We start from the raw sequence: 18,729 nt of genomic DNA on the forward strand, positions 1-18,729 counted from the left end.
TAGGTGAACTAAATACGCAAGAGTAGGCTTCACATGTCACTGTTTATAACACAGGGTGTTTATCCTTTGCTGGACGGACCACTTAAAAAAGAAACGTTTTTCTCAAAAATGAAGAGTATACCCACTTCTCCAGGCACCACTACACCACCGAGTACATAACACCATATGGTCGATATATAGTCTATGCTGGAGAGCGAAGATACCTTCCAGTACCTACCTTTCCTATATTTCACATTCAAACTTGCCATTACGCCCTGTCTGACATAAGTCTTCTTTCACGAACAATGACTTCCAGGAAATTTCAACAGTACTCCTTTATACTATGGCTCCAAAGGGAACTCCGCAGTATACAGGGGGATGTGTAGCAGAAAGGAAGCCAGGCCGAAGAGTTCAAGTGTAGACTAACTTGCTGTATGACATCACTTGATACACAGCACGCCACTGAACAACCCATGAACCATCCCCGTTACCAGCCATGAATGGAGTGTCATAGGCCTGCCTGTCTGAATTTCTTATCAGTTCGTTATCAGATGAGTGTGGAGTGGATCGCTAATAGAATATATGATCGCATGGTCTCTCCGCATGGTCAATTATTGACACCCTCGGCAACCGTCCGTTGACCTCAGCTTGACCGGTAGACGGCTCCAGTGAAGTGACCATCGGAGCCTACTCTATTTGTTTATATGCATCCCAAGGAAGCCGCATCAAGAGAAAGCTATTCTAAGAATGGCGTCTGCTACAGCGGTGGGTCTACTTCAACCCCTGAACCTGGGACCCTTTCATTGAAAGCCTCTTCCTGTGGCTTGCATTATGTTGTCTTTATGATTTGAAAGGAGTTAATTTATTCCCATTTCCTGTTTATGGCGAGGCCACACTCATTTGACGAATATCAGAGTTAAGAAAAATATAAAATGGGGCTTGGATCAAAATTGCTGGTTTTTGGATGTTTCTCCTCCTCGGGGTGCGAGACGCATTTCCCATACAAATTGTCTGAACATATCAGCGTTTGCTAGTCGGCAACGACAATCTAATAATAATAATCTTGTGCTGCGAGATCAAAATTGCAAGGCTGCACAAATAAATCCCGGCCAGAACACCGGCTCCAAGCTGAGGTTTCACACTCAAACTAAGAACGATTAGTAGCCGTCTTCTTTTTTGAGTTTCTGTGGCAGTGTTTTGTGATGTGTTTTTTAGTGGTTTAGCGGTTTCAGGAGAGTGGTTGGGAAAACACTTGTTCCGGTCATACTTAAAAATGACTGGTTGAAACGTGACGTCATCTCTCTGGGGATAACTTAAAGCCCCCTTCTCACTGAAAGCCGTAGCCAAATTACTAAACCATTTAATTTGGCTGTTGCTGTTTGACAGGTCTCCCCATGGTTTGAATATGAGTTTTGACCAAAATGTGTGATGTGTAGACCTTTATTTGGAATGCTGCCATCACTGTAGGCAAGGGTCATTGCCATTAATGTAAAGATGTGGTGATCCATTCATTGTTCGGCACTTTCGTTCCCTTTTTTTAGGAACTGACGCCTGGCATGTGGGTGTGAGACCTCCACATATATAGGTATGTCTGAATGCAAATATAATGTATGATAAAATACTGTAGGGTTAGATATCGATTATAATATTGCTCAGTTGTTATTTTGCACTGATAGGCCTGTAACACTGAGACTCAGAAACAATGGGGGGGAAGTCAACCCACGTCGTTTCGAGACCGATTTTTTTTTTTTTTTTTTTTTTTTTTTTCGGCAATTGTCTGGAAACGTGGACCTCATTTGGATAACAACTAAAGAAGCATGTTTTTTCCCCCCGGGGAGGAGGAAGTAGTTCAGATAATCATCACCAAAACAATGCCACTGTATTTTCCAAAGTCATCATTAAGAAATATCAAACACTTTGGAGCACTTTGTAGAAACACCTACCGGATAAGTGGCGGAGATCCACAAAAGAGCTTCGTTTCCAATTAGTAGGAATTAGACGGAGCCATGGGCCGAGCAGCGAGGACCCTGTGAGGGACTATGCGCGCACCGCTATGGAGCTTCCCAGTGAGTTGTTCAGACGGCCTGCGCGTGCGTGTGCGTGTACGTGGGTGTGTGCGTGCGTGTGCGGGGGGGGGGGGGGGGGGGGGTTTGTGTGTGTGTGTTTTTTTTTTTTTTGTTTTTTTTTTTTGGTCGTTTTCCAGAGGTCTGTCGGGGCGCATGACTCGCTCGTCGCTTGCGGTGGGTGCGTGGGGGGCGCGCCTTCATCCCCACGCGCGGCCCCACCTGCGCTCGCGGAGGAGGCTGATCGTAAGGGCTCGGACGCGGCGGGGGGTGTGGGTGGGGGGGTTGGGGTTGGGTGGGTGTGTGTGTGTGTGTGTGTGTGTGTGTGTGTGGGGGGGGGGGGGGGGGGTGGGAACCTCCGCCGAGACCCACGGAGGTGCACTGTGGCGCGGGCGCCTTTGGGACTGTGGCGTGCGCCGTGAAGTGTCGTTTTCCCACGATGCTTTTGAAAGGTGCGGCGCGTGTGTGCGAATGTTTCGGAAAAGCGTTCGAGGTAAGAGCGTCGCTCCCGTCACCTCCACGTGTCTGGGGAGCGTTGTCGCTGTGCCGAGGGAAAGGTTCATTTATTTGTTGTTGTTGTTGTTGTTGTTTTGTTTTCATGTCACGTTGTCCTGACGTCTCTGTGGCGGTCCGCCGGCAGCCCTGTTGGGTTTCCTTTCCCCGAATCCCGTCGACTTTTGTTGCACGTTATCGTTGTTTGTATTATTGCGTCCTCTCTTTCGCCGCGGCTCGGCGGTGCGTTCGTCTCGGAACGGCGCGTTGATTATTATTAATTATTATTATTATTGTTATTGTTATGATTATTATTATTACCTGAAAAAGAAGGAGCCGAACCTTTCATCACCGACCAGCGTCAACTGACAGCCCGGATGAGACCATGAAAAGTTCGGCTCATTTTTTCAGATTCGGTTCTTACGGTCGCTCGGTGGAAATTTAAAAAAAATAAATAAATACATAAAAAAAGAGTCGTTCTGGACTCGAGACACGGGTCCGATTTCAACGGCCCCCTGTGGCGTTCAAGGCGGGCGGCAGAACACCCCGACGGTCTCCCGACTCCGCACGTCGCAGGGGGGAGCGGGGCGTGAGCAGTGCGTTCCGCCGACCCTGCGACGAAATGACGTCTTTCCCGTTTTCTCCGCCTCGGTTTTGGTTCGTCACAGCGTCGCGCTCTGGGCGGATACGACGGTGGGAGCGGGGGAAGCGCGTTGCAGATGAGATGCTGTTGTAACATCTGGAAGCCCGTCTGGAAAAGCCCGTGTGGCGAACTGTTCTAGCTCTTGTTACTTTTTTTTTCTCCATAGTTCAAATCCGTTATTCTATTATTTGTTAATAGTTTTGTGGTGTTGTTTGATTTTTTTTTTTAAAACAGTTCTTGGTATGAGAAAGGTCGTTATTTGTTGATACTGTGACGTCGCTTCTGATTGAGGTGGTAATTATTGGTATTGTAAAAAAACAAAACAAAAAAAATCGGATTGTTGACATCTTTACCTCACAAATGTAATCTTAACTCGTCCAAAAAAAGTGAATTCCTGGTATCAGAAATGGAAGTTTAACTCATTTAAATGCAGACTCCACATTTATTTTCATAATATCAATATATTAAATCAGTATTTTACCTACTTTGAATTCAATTTCCGATGCCAATAATTGGGGTTTTGACTTTTATTACAATCAAAGCTGCCATTAAAGTGAATGGGAGAATAGTCGTAATTGTGACGAGCTGAAATTGAATTTCTGATATCGCGCATATCACCAGTGAATCATTCATCATCATTGAATTTCAACCAAACCATAATATTTTTGAATATCTTCATAATATCTTTCCAAATGGGTAACCGTTAAAATAGGGTGCCATACAACCATCTCCTTTAACTGGGGCAACAGTCCCACACCGCAAATCCCATCCCTGTGGACAGCACGTTGGGTTAAATGTGTGTAGGCGCATGTGTGTTCAGGCATGTTTGCACAGTTGAGATTCGTTCAGCCTCACGTAGGCCACGGCGGAGGTGAAAGGGCTGACCATAATGCCTAAGCTGAGTCACGCATTCACGAGAGAAAGGGGTCTGCATTTTGGATAGGGCCAAATACCAAAGTACACTATAAATAAGGATAGCGCCACTGCACGCTACGCTTAACCTCGGAACGGAATGGGGTTAAGAGCGTTTAAGTGCACACGATACCTGAGCGCCTACTGTTATCGCCTTGACAATGTTAATGTGCAAAGCCCTCGTGGACTGCCAGATACACTTTACCCTGGGGGGAGGGGTGCAAAGAATCCCCAATTCATGCATTGAGGTAATAACGTATCATTAAATCACAGGAGTCATGGATGGAGTAAGCGCTGATGCAAACAGAAATACGGTCAATGCTGTTAAATGGAATGTTTTCATTCTGATTTCATGTATTGATTTATGTTTTCAATTGCATACACATGCTTACCACCTCACCCTGTTTTCTGTGACGCAGTATTCTGGATTTCCCTTCTTTTTCGTCCAACGTAAGCCTGACTTTGCTGAGTCTACGGTCTACAGAGCATTGTAGACTTACAGAAATCCAGATGTGCTTATCTTGTCAACGTAATTACATGTTGGTTTCAGATGTAAATTGCAAACTTAATATTTCTCCAAACAGCATAGCACAATGCATAATATCAATGCATAAAAACTTATTCCTGATAGTAATTCAAAGTGTAAAATCGTTTTTTTTTCTCTTGATCAATTAATATATATATTTTTATGCTATTTATTCACAGCATTTATCAATGCCATTCAATACAGTTGTTTTAGGAACCAACATGAACCAATAACAAAAGTACAACTCATTTGTCATCAGCTTATCTCTTAGAAGCAGTGGGTCTTACTGAGCTTGGGCGTCTCCAAACATCTCATTCATGGAAGAGAAAAATATGCACTTCAACCAGTGACGGCAGCATCTGAACCCTCATGCCACCGGGTTGCCTCGATGCTTAGCCCTGGTCTCTGAGCGCTTTGGAACGCACCGGGAAACTCGCCTTTCAAGGGCTCGGCTGGCATTGGTCTTTAGCTTATCTCTTTGAGCCACCGAGCCTCAATGAGTTGGTCGTCTCCCCCAGTTGACTGATTAAGGGAACAGGACTTGGATGGAAAAGTCTGGCCTTGAACCTGCGACGGCAGCGTCTGAACCATCACGCCACCATAACGATCGACCCCGGTCTCTGTATGCTTTTAAACGTTCCCTCGAGGTGCTGCCTTTCAAAAGTCCATTGGGCATCAAACCCTCAAGTCCTCGAACGCTGATGCAGAGGAGGAAGCCCGGAGATTTTATCGAACCCCGCCAGAGCTGGCGGGTCCTCCTCAAACACCAGTTTGAACTCTTACTCGCCCACCTCCCACCCCGAGCTCGGCGCGACCCCTTTCTCCGTAAAAGGGGAGCGATTAAAGAAAGAATCTGCGATTTTTAGTGACTTCTGGCCTGACACGGTCGGAGAGTCCCTTGATCCGCACCAAAGGTCCCTGCCTTTAACAGTTGAAGGCAGGGCAGTTGTTTTCTATTAAAGTAAATCCATTTGAATTTACATGTAGGAGTACTAACAGGATCAATACAATTTCTAATAAAATAGTTTCTGTCTATTATAGAGACCCCATTAGTGGCTCTTGGCTCGGGTGTCATTGCCTCTGTTTGGGACTGTTTCGTTCCAGTTTGGAGTCTCAGTTCAGCCTGCGAGTCGCTGCAGTTAGATTAGTGAACAAAACGAGCAAATTACACTTTTGCTGGAGTCACTTCCGATGCCTGAGTCATTTAATATTGTATTTCAAAAAGTACTTCATATATTAATAATGTTTTTCTTGTCCAGTTTTCTTCTTCTAACTAAGTTAAGAGGCTTTGAATGGTTCAGTTAGAATTGTCATTAAGCTTTGCTCACTGAAAAGAGCTCCCTCTCAACATTATTCGTTTACTAGACATGCTTGCATTAAGTAAGGTGGAGAAGGGCCTCAAACTGGTCCCGCCTCAGGGCTCCAAATTACTAAGAACGACCTGTATGTGCGGAGTATTTATACTGTAGGTGTTTTCCTTTGACTGTGCAGTGCTTCAATATTGTAGAAATGTGGGTGTTGTGCAGGGTCAGACTGCAGATTTGTAGGGATTATCATACTGGACCCGTGGGTCGAGGAGGCCGAGCTAACCGAAGAGGTTAATGCAGACTAAATGGTGATGAGGACAAGAATGTAGCAGCATGGAGCCCAGGCAGCACCCACCCAGTGGAAAAGCCAGCTTTCAATGAAGAAATTTGCCTAAAATAGCAGCGGCGATTTGGAACATCAAACTACTCCCCCGTATCTTCAATCATTGATCACTGGTTCATCAATCACTGATTCCGAACTCATTCACTTTGAGTCTCCAAGACTGCTGGTGGACCAGTGCCACCATCATGACAGGGTCTTGAAAGTCACAACTGTTCTCCTCCCTGGCACTACAATGGTAAAGCCAGCTGCCACCTAGTACAAGGACGGCTGAATTGCTATAAAAACAAATTGACAGAAATTGAAGTCCCATCTCTTCAAGTTACACCTAAGATCCCAAACCTCTTTATCCTTAACATTACAAAACAAAACATTAACATAGAAAAACAAACTGAAAGTTGACTTAGGCAATGTTACTTTTCTAAGGCTTTGCTGACCAAGACTGTGATGCTTAGTTGGTTTGACTACTGACTCAGGGTGTAATCATATATCGTAGCACAACGTTTTGCGGTACACCCGAGGGCAGAGTCACCAGTTCAATTTTGATCGATTAATTACGGCATAGGTTGACACCAACGTTCACTCAGGACCCGGACGTGAAGAGCCAATTAGCGCATAGTAGCCATAGAGTTGTACAATGGAAGCAGGAAAGACAGAAATACTAAGACAGAAAAACAAATAGAAATAACTATAAGGAATAGTTATATGGTTATACCTAAAATTGTTATACTTCAAATCATTGTTTTTGCACATTTGCAAGGTTTGCTGCACAGTTAAATGTTTCAACAAGTTGAATGGCATTACTCATTGCATGATGATTGTTATCATTTGTTAAATACCACACACATTTTTTAAAGTAGATAATTACCACAGGGAAATGGCTTGCAAGCTCTGGAAGGTTTATTGGTAGCTTTGGTACAGTATATGGAGAAAGGCACTCTTGCATCCATACTAACCCTTTAAAATTCACTTTTAAAGGGGACCTATTATGATAAACACACTTTTTCAGTGCTTGTGCCCATACATTAGGGTCTCTGATGGGCCTACCGACACACAAACTGTGAAATAAGACAACCCAGTCCGCTTTTTGTGGGGTCCTTATTTCAGAAAACATGTGATCCGACAAGCCCTTCAGATTTGTATATCACTTCTACGCCTCATTGAGACACATTAGAATTAGAACCGCCCCCCATCTGAGTAACTCCACCCACAGCTGGAGAAATGTGAAAGCTGTCTGTGAAAAAAAATGCAGACAAGGGAACTTGAAGTATTTGAAAAATAATTCTGCTGTGTATTCCGTTCAAAAAAAAAAAAAAAAAAAGTATGCGGTAGGTCAGCTGTAGGCTGTGCTGCATCATCTGCTGAAACAACACCAATAAAAACAGTGTTTTTATTGTAGATGTTTATTTTTCGACATTTCCTAATTGAATGAAAGGAAAAAAAATCCTTGTGCGGTGTGCCCCAGAAGCTTGAAGTATGGCCAAGAAAAATCAGAACAAACTTTTAAATGACGCCTCGTAGACAAATGAGTGGAGATTCAACCACTGGATTGATTATTTCTCGCATCAAACTTGTTCAGAAACAGATTTTGGTTGACTGAAATCAGTGAAAGTTTACGGGCTAAATACAACGGAACCCTACTACTCACGCTCAAACCCCATTGGCTCAAAGAACTGGGGCCTCGGGGGGGAGGTCTTGCTCAAACTCACAGTACTCGATGCCTGGCAGCTCATTTACATCGAAAGCGGTACACACTGGTATGTGTGCCCCGGTTCCAAGAAGTAGCTGTGGACACCACTGTCTAGGATTATTACCAAACTGCTGGAGTGAGCAAGGCCTTGTTGGTTGTTAGAGGTCTTGGCAGGGGTCGGCCGAACGGATTAAGTAAATTCTATTATAGTATTTCCTAACCCCATTCTTTGGGGTCAACCGGTGCAAGTGTATATGCACATCCTTGTGTCTGAGTCTGGGAGGCCAGGGAAACTTAATGTAGCCTCTACCTGACCCGTCTGGCTAGAAAGATCACCAGTGTTCTGCATCAGACGCCTGCGTCACACTGTCAGGCCGCCATGAAAGACTGCATTCAGTATGTGGCACAAAGGAGAGAGGCAGGATGCCCACATGACCCACAGCACTGCAAGCCCTATAGTTGTGAAGAACATCCGTGGGTACTGTATTTTCTCAACAGAGAATGTTTAATATAGTCACATGGCGGGACAGGGCAAACTCTTAATGAATGATCAAATCACTCGATTACGCAGTTTTGTGCAGTTTTAACTGCTTCGTTCCAGTCTGATGGGATATTTTCCAAAGCTGCAATCTCATTACAGCCCTAGAAGTCATTACTAGGCAAACATTGGCGAGCTCAATGGTTTTTGTGTTAATGCCAAAGAGGTGAGGATTCTCAGGGGGTGGAGGTCATTGCAGGGGCAACCTGAAGAGATGGGTCTTCAATTTGTGTCAGAAATGGATAGTTAGAACGCCAAAGACTGCTCTCAACCCCTTGATGTCTGTTGTAAACTGGTAAAACATGGAGGGGGATCCCTCATCGCTTGGCCAGGCAGGAGTCACCGGTTTCATGAACGCCAGGATGCGGTCAAGCACCTGCTGTACCACGGCCTCCCCACCAACACCCGACCTAACGTTATTAAACCTTTATGAGAGGTTCTGGTGCAAACAGCATGGAGTGGATTTTTTCACCTCCCTCACCCCTCAAAGAACTGGAGGCTTTTCTTCCAGAATAGCTTCTATTGCCGCATTCCACAAAGTATTGCAGCTGTTGTGCAGGGAGGTGGCAGGAAGAATGGGTGGCCTTACCACTATTAATAAATTGCTAGGTGTTTTCGTCATATTATCTATCCCCTGCATGTGCTTACAGGGATTAAATCCGGGGTGGATGCTGTTCACCCACATTTGGTAAATAAGAAAGATATTGAAGGGGTTCAGTTGCCAGTTTTACTGCATTTTTCTACATGGGCCTTCCGGAAGGATCAAACTCAATGGCAACTTTGAGGAGGCCCATGGATTCCCTTTGTCAGGGTGGCCATACCGTGGTCAACAGAGTCGTTAACGATAACTCACCTTTTTTATTTTTGTTGTGTGACTCTTAATGTTATAGATAAGGAAAATAGACAACGGATAATCATTTAACAAGCTGCCTCCAATTGAACCATTGTATGTTTGCTTTTAAATATGTACACACACTACCGTGCCAGCGAGAATAAGCTACACTTTAGGCTAGCTTCCAATGAGGAGCTTGAGCAGCAACAACTGGTCGACCGAGCACTGAGTGGGGCGGTTGTACGTGCAATTGCAGGACTGTTTGCCCTGCTGTTGATAGCGTTGGAGTGGACCCGACCTTGCCTCCTGTCCCCTCTGAGGCCTATCTGTGACCTGAGGGTGCTCAACCACTTCATTAAAGAGGCACGCGACGCAGAGGGCGCCATGGTAAGGGACACACACACACACACACACACAAACCTGCAGATCCCGGTCATTATCAAGGAGATAAGAGTGCACTTGTTCTACCCGTTCGGTAAAGTAACTGGTTTAAAATGTGCAGCGTTGGTGGTGCTGTTAAGCGCTTATCGTAAAAAAAGTGTTCCACGAGACGTGAAGTTATGCTTGTCCTCTTCCCCGGTCTTTGCTCAGCGCTCGTGCAGAGAAGGATGTAGCCTCTCCGAACCCGTCACCGTTCCCCAAACCAGAGTCGACTTTAACATCTGGGAGGGGAAAAATGTAAGTCGTCAACCACAGTAAATCCCTTTTTTTTCCTTTTTAAAAACAGCTCGTTTAAAAGGGCCCTTGCAAGCCTTCTCGTAAGCCAGCAAAATCTAGCATATTTATACAAAAGTACTATTTCTTAAGTGTTGAGTTGAGCTTTTGTCATTTGTGTTTTGTCCATCTGACAGTCTTAATATGAACACAGTGGTGTATGCCAGTGGTTATTTTTTATCTCCAACTTCCAAGTCCGTACATTTGTTACCGAATATAATCACCATTCAGATGCTTCTAGTTTCTGACCCCAGCCATGAGGTTCAGCACCTAGGACACAAAAGCTTTGTTTGTTCCCCCGATCAGGCGCTGGCTCAAGCCCGGGAGGTGCAGTCTGGTCTATGGCTGCTGCAGCAGGCGCTCGGCTCGCTACGGACCTCGGTCACCGACGCGGCGCTGCACATCCACATAGACAACAGCCTCAGGAACGTGCAAAGCATCAACGCTGTGCTGCGCAGCCTCAACATCCAGGTACGTCGCCGTCGGGCCGTTGTGGCATTACTTACCGTACGTCCTCCGCACGAGAAGGCGGCGGCAGTTGCACTTTGACTCGGCACGACATTTGAGTTCCTCCCTATTTCAGGAGTACACCCCGCCAGCCGGAGCGCTAGAGAGCGAGGAGACGTGGAGGGCGTCCTCGGCGCCGGAGCTGCTTCAGGTCTACGTCAACTTTCTGCGAGGCAAGGTGCACCTCCTCCTCTCCGGCGCGCAGGCCTGTCAGCCGGACGTCAGCTGATTGGCTGCCCACGGGCACGCTTGGAGGAACTGAAGGGAGGAGCTAGCGTTTTCCCCCCGCGGCGACAGCGGAGGGAATTCTTTTGACACTTTTGAACCAGCGGGCGAAAGTTGCGCGAAAAGCCCCCCCAAAAATTATAACGGCTGGATGGAAGCGGGAAGGAGTCACACCCGGGCTTCTGAAGGGACAGAAGACAGCACCTTGGAATATAACCACGTGGAGTATGAACGCAGTGAAGCACACGTTGACAAGAAATAAGGCCTATGAGATGCACTGCTCCACAAGCTCTTCGACGGGCACTCTCCAGCACTTTGTGTGTGTGTGTGTGTGTGTGTTTGTGTGTGGGGGTTTTTTTTGCGTTGAATTTGAAAGACCGCACGTTTGAATTTTTGCATGTATGTGTGTGAGCGCGCGCGTGGGTGTGTATTTCCACCATTTTGACCCTTAGACTCACCTCGCCCGAATGTACTGTGGACTCAAACCCACAGCGGCAGGCCACCCTGAAGATATGGATCGCACCGGGAAACGGGGGGAACCGTGAAAGTTGTGACATCCTTTTGCCAACGCTAAAAGTTAAGACGACTGCAACTGTTGCCTCGTAGAAACAGAACACTTTTTTTTTGTTTTGTTTTTTTAAGAACAATCTCTTTTTATAGTAGTTCTTTGACAGCGGTTGTTTTAATATATATATTTTTATTGATTGTGTGGATGCTATTTATAGAGATTTTTATTTCTGCTTCTAAAGCTGCATTCAGCTGAATCTATTTTTTATACTCGCCTTCTAGGTATCGTAGTGGGCCACATTTGCCTTCTTAAAACACTGTTATAAAGGTGTCAGTAACTTACCCAGATGCGCTTAATGACATCTCTTTTTTGTAAAGCCTGTACATAGACACCGACTTTGTCCTATTACAGTTTTGTACTCAACGCTCTCCTTACATATGGAGAAACTGGAAAAAAAAAAAAAACTGGATTAAAAGTTTGACACAGTGGTCGGATGACTTTCTGGGAAGGGGGGGGGGTCACACGTGAGTCACTGCGTTGCCCAACCAGAGCTCCATCACAACCTCACGCTGATAAGACTACAGCGAGCAGGAAGAATATTGATTGGCCCCTGATGTACTTCCTGTGAGACCACAAACGCACATCGTTTTCTGGACTTCCGACTCTCGCGCTCTCTCACACTCGCACGCACACCCGCACACACACACACACACACACACACACACACACACACCCTCGCCTCTAGCGCTTGTTCGTCATCACGCGGCAGTCGCAGACAATTAGTCTGCGCTCGACCTGTGTGAGGCTTGAGTGAGTGGACGCTCCGCCGTTCCACACGAGGCAACATCCCCCCCCCGGTGTTGTTTCCACCCACTCCGGTTGTGGACACAAGAGATGTTTTTTCAGGATGTTTGTGCGTGTTTCCTTTCCTGTTTTTGAGCCCCCCCCCCCAATTTCTGCCTACATTCGTGTTTGAATACAAAATAAGTCGAAAAAGATGGATGAAATCAAGATCAGAGGAAGTTTTGCCTCTTGTTTGCGGCACTATTTCTGCGTCGGTATGCTCGTGTCTCACTCAAAACGCCTCATGAACTTGAGTGTTGAGGAGCCCCCCCCCCCCCCCCCGCCGAAAGATAGTAATCGCAATCAGGAGTCCTAAAACAGCACAAAATAATCCCCTAATTTGAGTGACGCTGGAAAACCAGTGTGATGACGACGGTTGGCTCCTGACATCAGGTGGATGTTCATAATGACCTGCTCGGCACGGGGACTTGACAGTCTCGCTTTATTGACATGGCACATCCACGTTTCATTTCTCTTTCTATGCATATAAACACAGGCAGGCAGTGAAAACGAAACATGAAAACCAGAACAGATTTAAGAATCAAAATACCGTTTGAGTGCAACCCGCTTAGTGTGACACTGAATTGGCAACGTGAAAACTCAAAATTTCCTGAAGACAAAAAAAAAAAAAAAAGACTTGAAATCAAACTGCTAGTACTCCATGCACAGTGGATGATGCCATGATGACGTAAAAACACATTGGTCACTTGCATTTGGCAAAATGATAGTACAACAATAGTACAATACAGGTTTTTAAGTATGGCTGCTTGTCCATCATCCAACCAAGTCCTTGGTATCGATGCAGTTTACAAACAGATCTTTCCACGGATCTCATTTGTTTCCATGTCATATCCATCAAGCATTAGCGGCCATCATACATAAATAAATTGGGATTTCTCCAGCTGTTACACACGGGAGAATGGTTTCCGTCCCGGAGGCGGCTTTAAGGGGAGACCTTGAAGCCAGTCCTGGGGGGGTGGGTCACTGGGGGCCGGGGTAAAAGACCTTGATGTGAATGGCCGAATTGTTGCGCGTGCGCGTCAGGGGCTCCCCGGCCTCGTCGGGATCGTCGGGCTCCAGGTCGTCCACCAGCTCCACCGTGGAGGTGTTGGCGGCGAGCTGCAGCGCCCCCTGGCTGCTGGCCTGCAGCTGCAGCGCGATGTTGATGGCCCGGTTGATGGCCAGGCCCAGGCCGTGGACGCAGATCTCCCGGTGGCCGCCGCCCTCCAGCAGCTTCTGGCAGCGCGCCAGCTGCGCCCGGAAGTCGGTCTTCATGTTGACGTAGACGTCGTTGCGCCTCTTGGGGAGCTTGCGCGGCAGGCGCTTGCGGAGGGTGTACTCCACCGGGTCCATGTCGGCGGCCGGCGGGCCCGCCTCCGCCGTCGCGGCCTGGGGGAGGGGGGCGGCGCCCGGGCTCCGCAGTTCCGCCATGTCTCCGGGTTGAATTGGGACAGCGGCTGGGGGGGGGGAGGGTCACAGAACGGCTGGAGGGGGGTGGATAGGGGGGGGGTTATGAGTGTATATTGCGTATCCTCCCCGTCACTGCCTATGATGATAACTTGTATGTGCATGTCTGCGTTCACTCCACACACTGGACCTCACGGGCATGTGTCCGAGCGGCCGGGCACCAGCTCGGGAGGGGAGACTTGAAATGGCTAAATGGCGAGAGGGGCGTGTCCGCCCTCCACACCAACTGAAAATGACTAATGGAGGACGACGAGCGGATGGCGATGGTGAGAATCCCACTGCTCGGATTCCACCTTTCCCCGCTCGTCTGGATCAAACCGAGGGGAGAGCCCGCCGACTCTTGGGAACCGAGCCACCTCCCTCAAAAAGAAAAAAGACAAATAAAAAGAGAGGAGGCGAACCTTCCGTCAGCCAGTGCGGCGGCAGCGTTTGGAAGGACACCGTTAAACCGCTCTCTCTCTCTCCCCCTCTCATCTCTCTCGCTCGCTCCCATCCTCTCTCCGTCTCTCTCTCTGTCTCTCCGTGTCTCCCCCTCTCTCCCCCCCATCCTCTCTCTTTCTCTCCCCTCTCTCATCCGCTCTCTCTCTTCCCTCCCTCTCTCTCTCTCTCTCTCTCTCTCAAGTAGCTGCTGCAGTGATGTGACTTACTGCAAATAAAGGAATCTTAAAAGTCAACGTCTCTCTCTCTCTGTCTCTCCCTCTCTCTCCCATCCTCTCTCTCCCCTCCCTCCCTCTCTCTCTTCTCTCCCCTCCCTCTCTCTCTCTCTTCTCTCTCATCCTCTCTCTCTCTCTCTCTCAAGTAGCTGCTGCTGTGACATCACTTACTGCAAATAAAGGAATCTTAAAAGTCAAAGTCTCTCTCTCTCTGTCTCTCCCTCTCTCTCCCATCCTCTCTCTCTCCCCTCTCATCTGCTCTCTCTATCTCTCTCCCCTCCCTCTCTCTCTCTCTCTCTCTCAAGCAGCTGCTGCTGTGACATGACTTGCTGCAAATGAAATAAATCTTAAAATTCAAAGTCTCTCTCTCTCTGTCTCTCTCTCTCTCTCATCCTCTCTCCGTCTCTCCCTCTCTCTCCCTCTCTCTTCCATCCTCTCTATTTCTCTCTCCCCTCTCTCATCTGCTCTCACTCTCCTCCTCTCTCTGTCTCTTCTCTCTCATCCTCTCTCTCATCCTCTCTCTTCTCTCTCTCTCTCTCTCAAGTAGCTGCTGCTGTGACATGACTTACTGCAAATAAAGGAATCTCAAAAGTCAGTCTCTCTCTCCCTCTCCGTGTCCCCCCCTCTGTCTCTCCCCTCTCTCATTCGCTCTCTCTCTTCCCTCTCTCCTCCTCTCTCTGTCTCTTCTCTCTCTCTCTCTCTCAAGTAGATGCTACTGTGACATGACTTACTGCAAATAAAGGAATCTTAAAAGTCAAAGTCTCTCTCTCTCTCTCTCCGTGTCCCCCCCTCTCTCTCCCGATCTCTCTCTCTTCCCTCCCTCTCTCTCCTCTCTCATCCGCTCTCTCTCCTCTCTCCTCCTCTCTCCGTCTCTTCTCTCTCATCCTCTCTCTCTCTCGCTCTCTCTGTCTAGTAGATGCTGCTGTGACATGACTTACTGCAAATAAAGGAATCTTAAAAGTCAAAGTCTCTCTCTCCCTCTCATCCGCTCTCTTTCTCTTCCCTCCCTCTCTCTCTCTCTTCTCTCCCATCCTCTCTCTCTCTCTCTCTCTCTCTCTCTCTCTCTCTCAAGCAGCTGCTGCTGTGACATGACTTACTGCAAATAAAGGAATCTTAAAAGTCAAAGTCTCTCTCTCTCCGTGTCTCCCCCTCTCTCTCTCTCTCTTCCCTCTCTCTCCTCTCTCTTTCTGTCTCTTCTCTCTCATCCTCTCTCTCTCTCTCTCATCCTCTCTCTCTCTCTCTCTCTCAGGCAGCTGCTGCTGTGACATGACTTACTGCAAATAAAGGAATCTTAAAAGTCAACGTCTCTCTCTCTCTGTCTCTCCCTCTCTCTCCCATCCTCTCTCTCCCCCCCTCTCTCTCTTCTCTCCCCTCCCTCTCTCTCTCTCTTCTCTCTCATCCTCTCTCTCTCTCTCTCTCAAGTAGCTGCTGCTGTGACATCACTTACTGCAAATAAAGGAATCTTAAAAGTCAACGTCTCTCTCTCTCTGTCTCTCCCTCTCTCTCCCATCCTCTCTCTCTCCCCTCTCATCTGCTCTCTCTCTCTCTCTCCCCTCCCTCTCTCTCTCTCTCTCTCAAGCAGCTGCTGCTGTGACATGACTTGCTGCAAATGAAATAAATCTTAAAATTCAACGTCTCTCTCTCTCTCTCTGTCTCTCTCCGGAAGCCAGATAACACTCGACGGAGAGACGGAAGACGAGGAGAACCATTAAACCGACCGACCGACCGACCGCCGCGCAGGGGAACGGAGCACGGCCACCTCCTCCGAACATGACACGACAACACGACGTGACCGAGCGTCGTGCGACAGGGCGAGCGGGTGCATTAAAACGTACCTTACCTGCGGGAAAACGACGCTGGCGGGTGTGTTTACTTCCGACGTCTAACGCTCCGCGGCCATGGCGTCGCGGACAAACGAGCGCCTTTGATGCACCGGAAGCGCTTCCGAGTGCCCGGAAATAGTTATTTTGAGGGTAAGCCGTGCGTGCTGCCACCTGCTGGTGACCGGCAGTATCACACATCCAGCGCCTGTTAGGCGTTTTCTCCTCATTGAAGCTGTGTTTTGAAGAAAAGTCCTTTTTTCCCTCTCTCTGTCTGTCTTACCTCAAGCATTTCTGTCCGGATTGATATATAAATATATATATATATATATATATTTTTGTCTCAAAACAATATTATGTATTAAATGTTTCGTTTACAATGGATAATTGCCATTGGACACGCACGCATGCACACACACACACACACACCTCATACGTAATATTTTTAGATTCAGTTTTTCAACGTCTTTAATTGTAGACGTAAAAAAACAACAACATAAAATGGAAAACACACAACATACTGTACACAGCATAAACAATATACAGTATATGTGGTGCTGATCCCAGGTCATTAGACTATGTGCTATTAGCATGTCAATAAAGGAATAAATAATGAATACATGCAAAAGGTAAATGATAGATGACCCTATATAGATATAAAAGTGTGTGTGCGCGCGTGTGTGTGTGTGAGAGAGAGAGAGAGATGGCGTTATGGAAATTAAAGGGTCGCTTTAATCTGCAGGTTGCCAGTCGGTGGTTTTAAATTAAGAGAGAGACAGACGCTGGCTCTTACTTGTACAAGGGTCGGGGCCGGCGATGTGCTCGCGAGCAGCTCTCTGAGTCGAACAGCTTATTCTCGGGGAGTCAGAGAATGTATGGTCAGCTCGACGTCACAGATTCGTAGGTGCTCATGATAAGGCAAACTCTGTGACGCGCGAAGGACAATGGGGTGTCGTTCCTGCCCTTGCAGGCGCATCGCGGCGAGGCCGAAAACAACGATTGCAGCGGCCGGGCTCCAAGGTTGGGATGTCTGTGGGAATTAACACTGTGTGCTGAAAATGATTATATGGGACGGAGGTTATATGAGGTTGTGTTCTTCATTATGTGTGTGCATATATGTTGAAGTGACTACATAGATTTAGATATATATTGTAACAATAGATAGATAGATAGATAGAGAGATAGATAGATAGATAGATAGATAGATAGATAGATAGATAGATAGATAGATAGATAGATAGATAGATAGATAGATAGATAGATAGATAGATAGATGGATCATTGTCGAATCATTGTCCGGGGCAAACATGATGAAAAGAGCAACTTGAATTCAGCCGATTCCAGGTTACAACTGTGGCTTTTGCACGGCGGCGCCCCTCCCTCAAGACGCCTGTGACGATCAGATTTGAGTGTTCATCGCCTTTGGATTGTTCTTATTTCTAACATAATGAATGGGTCGTGGAGGTATTATCACGTTCAGGCAACATTCCAGCACTGCGCTCCAGAAAATGTAACCACCCTGCACTATTCACACACTGTGGATTATTCTGTATTGTGTAGTGTAGTTCCTTGGTGAATTTGATGTGTTGATGAAGAAGGAGTGACTGCTGACGCTGACTTGAGTAAAATAATAGATTTATTACAAAAGAACAGCATCAGACCAGACTTGCCATGGACGTCTAGGAGAGAACCAGGCCGGAATGGTTCTCTGTGGAATGAAACTCGGGGAGGTGCGTTTAAGCTTAACCAAAGACAATGTTGACCATCTGATTCCCCTACATAGGTCACCGTTCACATTTTCACCTCCCTTATCACCGGGACCCCTGACAATGGGCTCTCTCTCTCTCTCTCTCTCTCTCTCTCTCTCTCTCTCTCTCGAGACCCCTGGCACCGTCTGTTAATAATTATATTATTAGATTATTAATTATTAGATAATAATTAATTATTAATAATTAATTATCTATGGGGATGGTAGCTCAGGCGATAGAGCTGGTGGTCTAGTGATCTAAAGGTTGCTGGTTCGATCCCGGGCTCCTCCTGCTAGCATGCTGTAGTGTCCTTGAGCAAGACACTTAACCCCTAATTGCTCCTGATGGCTGCGTCCGTCGGTGTTTGAACAATTGTAAGTCGCTTTGGATAAAAGCGTCTGCTAAATGACTAAATGTAATGTAATGTAATGTAATGTAATCTTATACAATGGGTACTGTCTTATCACAGGTTTATTTGTGGAATCCCCCCGATCGATCCACGTACCCTCGGGGGTATCGTACCCAACTTGGGCAATAGTGGCCGTCATGTAATTGCAGCTTTTTGTCAATTACAAAGGGGTTTCATTTGGGTTCCGTGTCTGAGCCATTTTTTAAACAATGGAGCGTCATCTAGTGGACATAATAAAGTGCGGTCTAAACTGTGAAATGCTGCTCATTAATTGCTGCCGCAAAAGCCCCAGTCGTTCGGATCATCATTCATGTGGTTGTGAATGCTGAACGGCCTTCGGGGGGCAATGCCCGAAAGAGTCTTCTTTGCGAGTCCCGTGCAATTCATGAAGACAGCACGGACCGAACGGGCCGAACAATGGCAGCAACTCCCATGATGCGCTGCTTTGGTCAAGCTTTACTCTTCAATGATTGTTTACACAAACTTTAAATTTACTGCCAGAAGGAAGGGCTC

General features: G+C 47.0%; 2 protein-coding genes across 3 annotated transcripts; one reads left to right on the forward strand and one right to left on the reverse strand.

Annotated features, from left to right (window-relative positions):
* Positions 1 to 1,957: 1,957 nt before the first annotated feature.
* epoa (erythropoietin a) lies at positions 1,958 to 10,772 on the forward strand (the record flags this gene model as incomplete). 2 transcript variants are annotated; one of them, XM_080023526.1, is made up of 5 exons in its annotated part: positions 1,958 to 2,045; positions 9,579 to 9,709; positions 9,914 to 10,000; positions 10,343 to 10,507; positions 10,620 to 10,772. In XM_080023526.1, the coding sequence occupies exons 1-5, from the start codon at positions 2,033 to 2,035 to the stop codon at positions 10,770 to 10,772; spliced, it is 549 nt and encodes a 182-aa protein (XP_079879652.1). In that variant the 5' UTR covers positions 1,958 to 2,032. The 2 variants fall into 2 exon arrangements, with proteins under 2 accessions (XP_079879652.1, XP_079879651.1); XM_080023525.1 differs by lacking the exon at positions 1,958 to 2,045 and having other exon boundaries at positions 9,399 to 9,709.
* A 1,789-nt stretch (positions 10,773 to 12,561) lies between these two features.
* On the reverse strand, positions 12,562 to 16,150 carry pop7 (POP7 homolog, ribonuclease P/MRP subunit). The gene is made up of 2 exons (XM_080023397.1): positions 16,080 to 16,150; positions 12,562 to 13,576 (listed from the first exon to the last, which is right to left on the reverse strand). The coding sequence occupies exon 2, from the start codon at positions 13,548 to 13,550 to the stop codon at positions 13,101 to 13,103; it is 450 nt and encodes a 149-aa protein (XP_079879523.1). The 5' UTR covers positions 13,551 to 13,576; positions 16,080 to 16,150; the 3' UTR covers positions 12,562 to 13,100.
* Positions 16,151 to 18,729: the final 2,579 nt, after the last annotated feature.

This window comes from Zeus faber, assembly GCF_960531495.2.
Source record: "Zeus faber genome assembly, chromosome: 22".
NCBI lineage: Eukaryota > Metazoa > Chordata > Actinopteri > Zeiformes > Zeidae > Zeus > Zeus faber.

Excerpts from the sequence above, each read along its gene's own strand:
- pop7 (XM_080023397.1), bottom strand. The coding sequence starts at position 13,550 with ATGGCGGAACTGCGGAGCCCGGGCGCCGCCCCCCTCCCCCAGGCCGCG.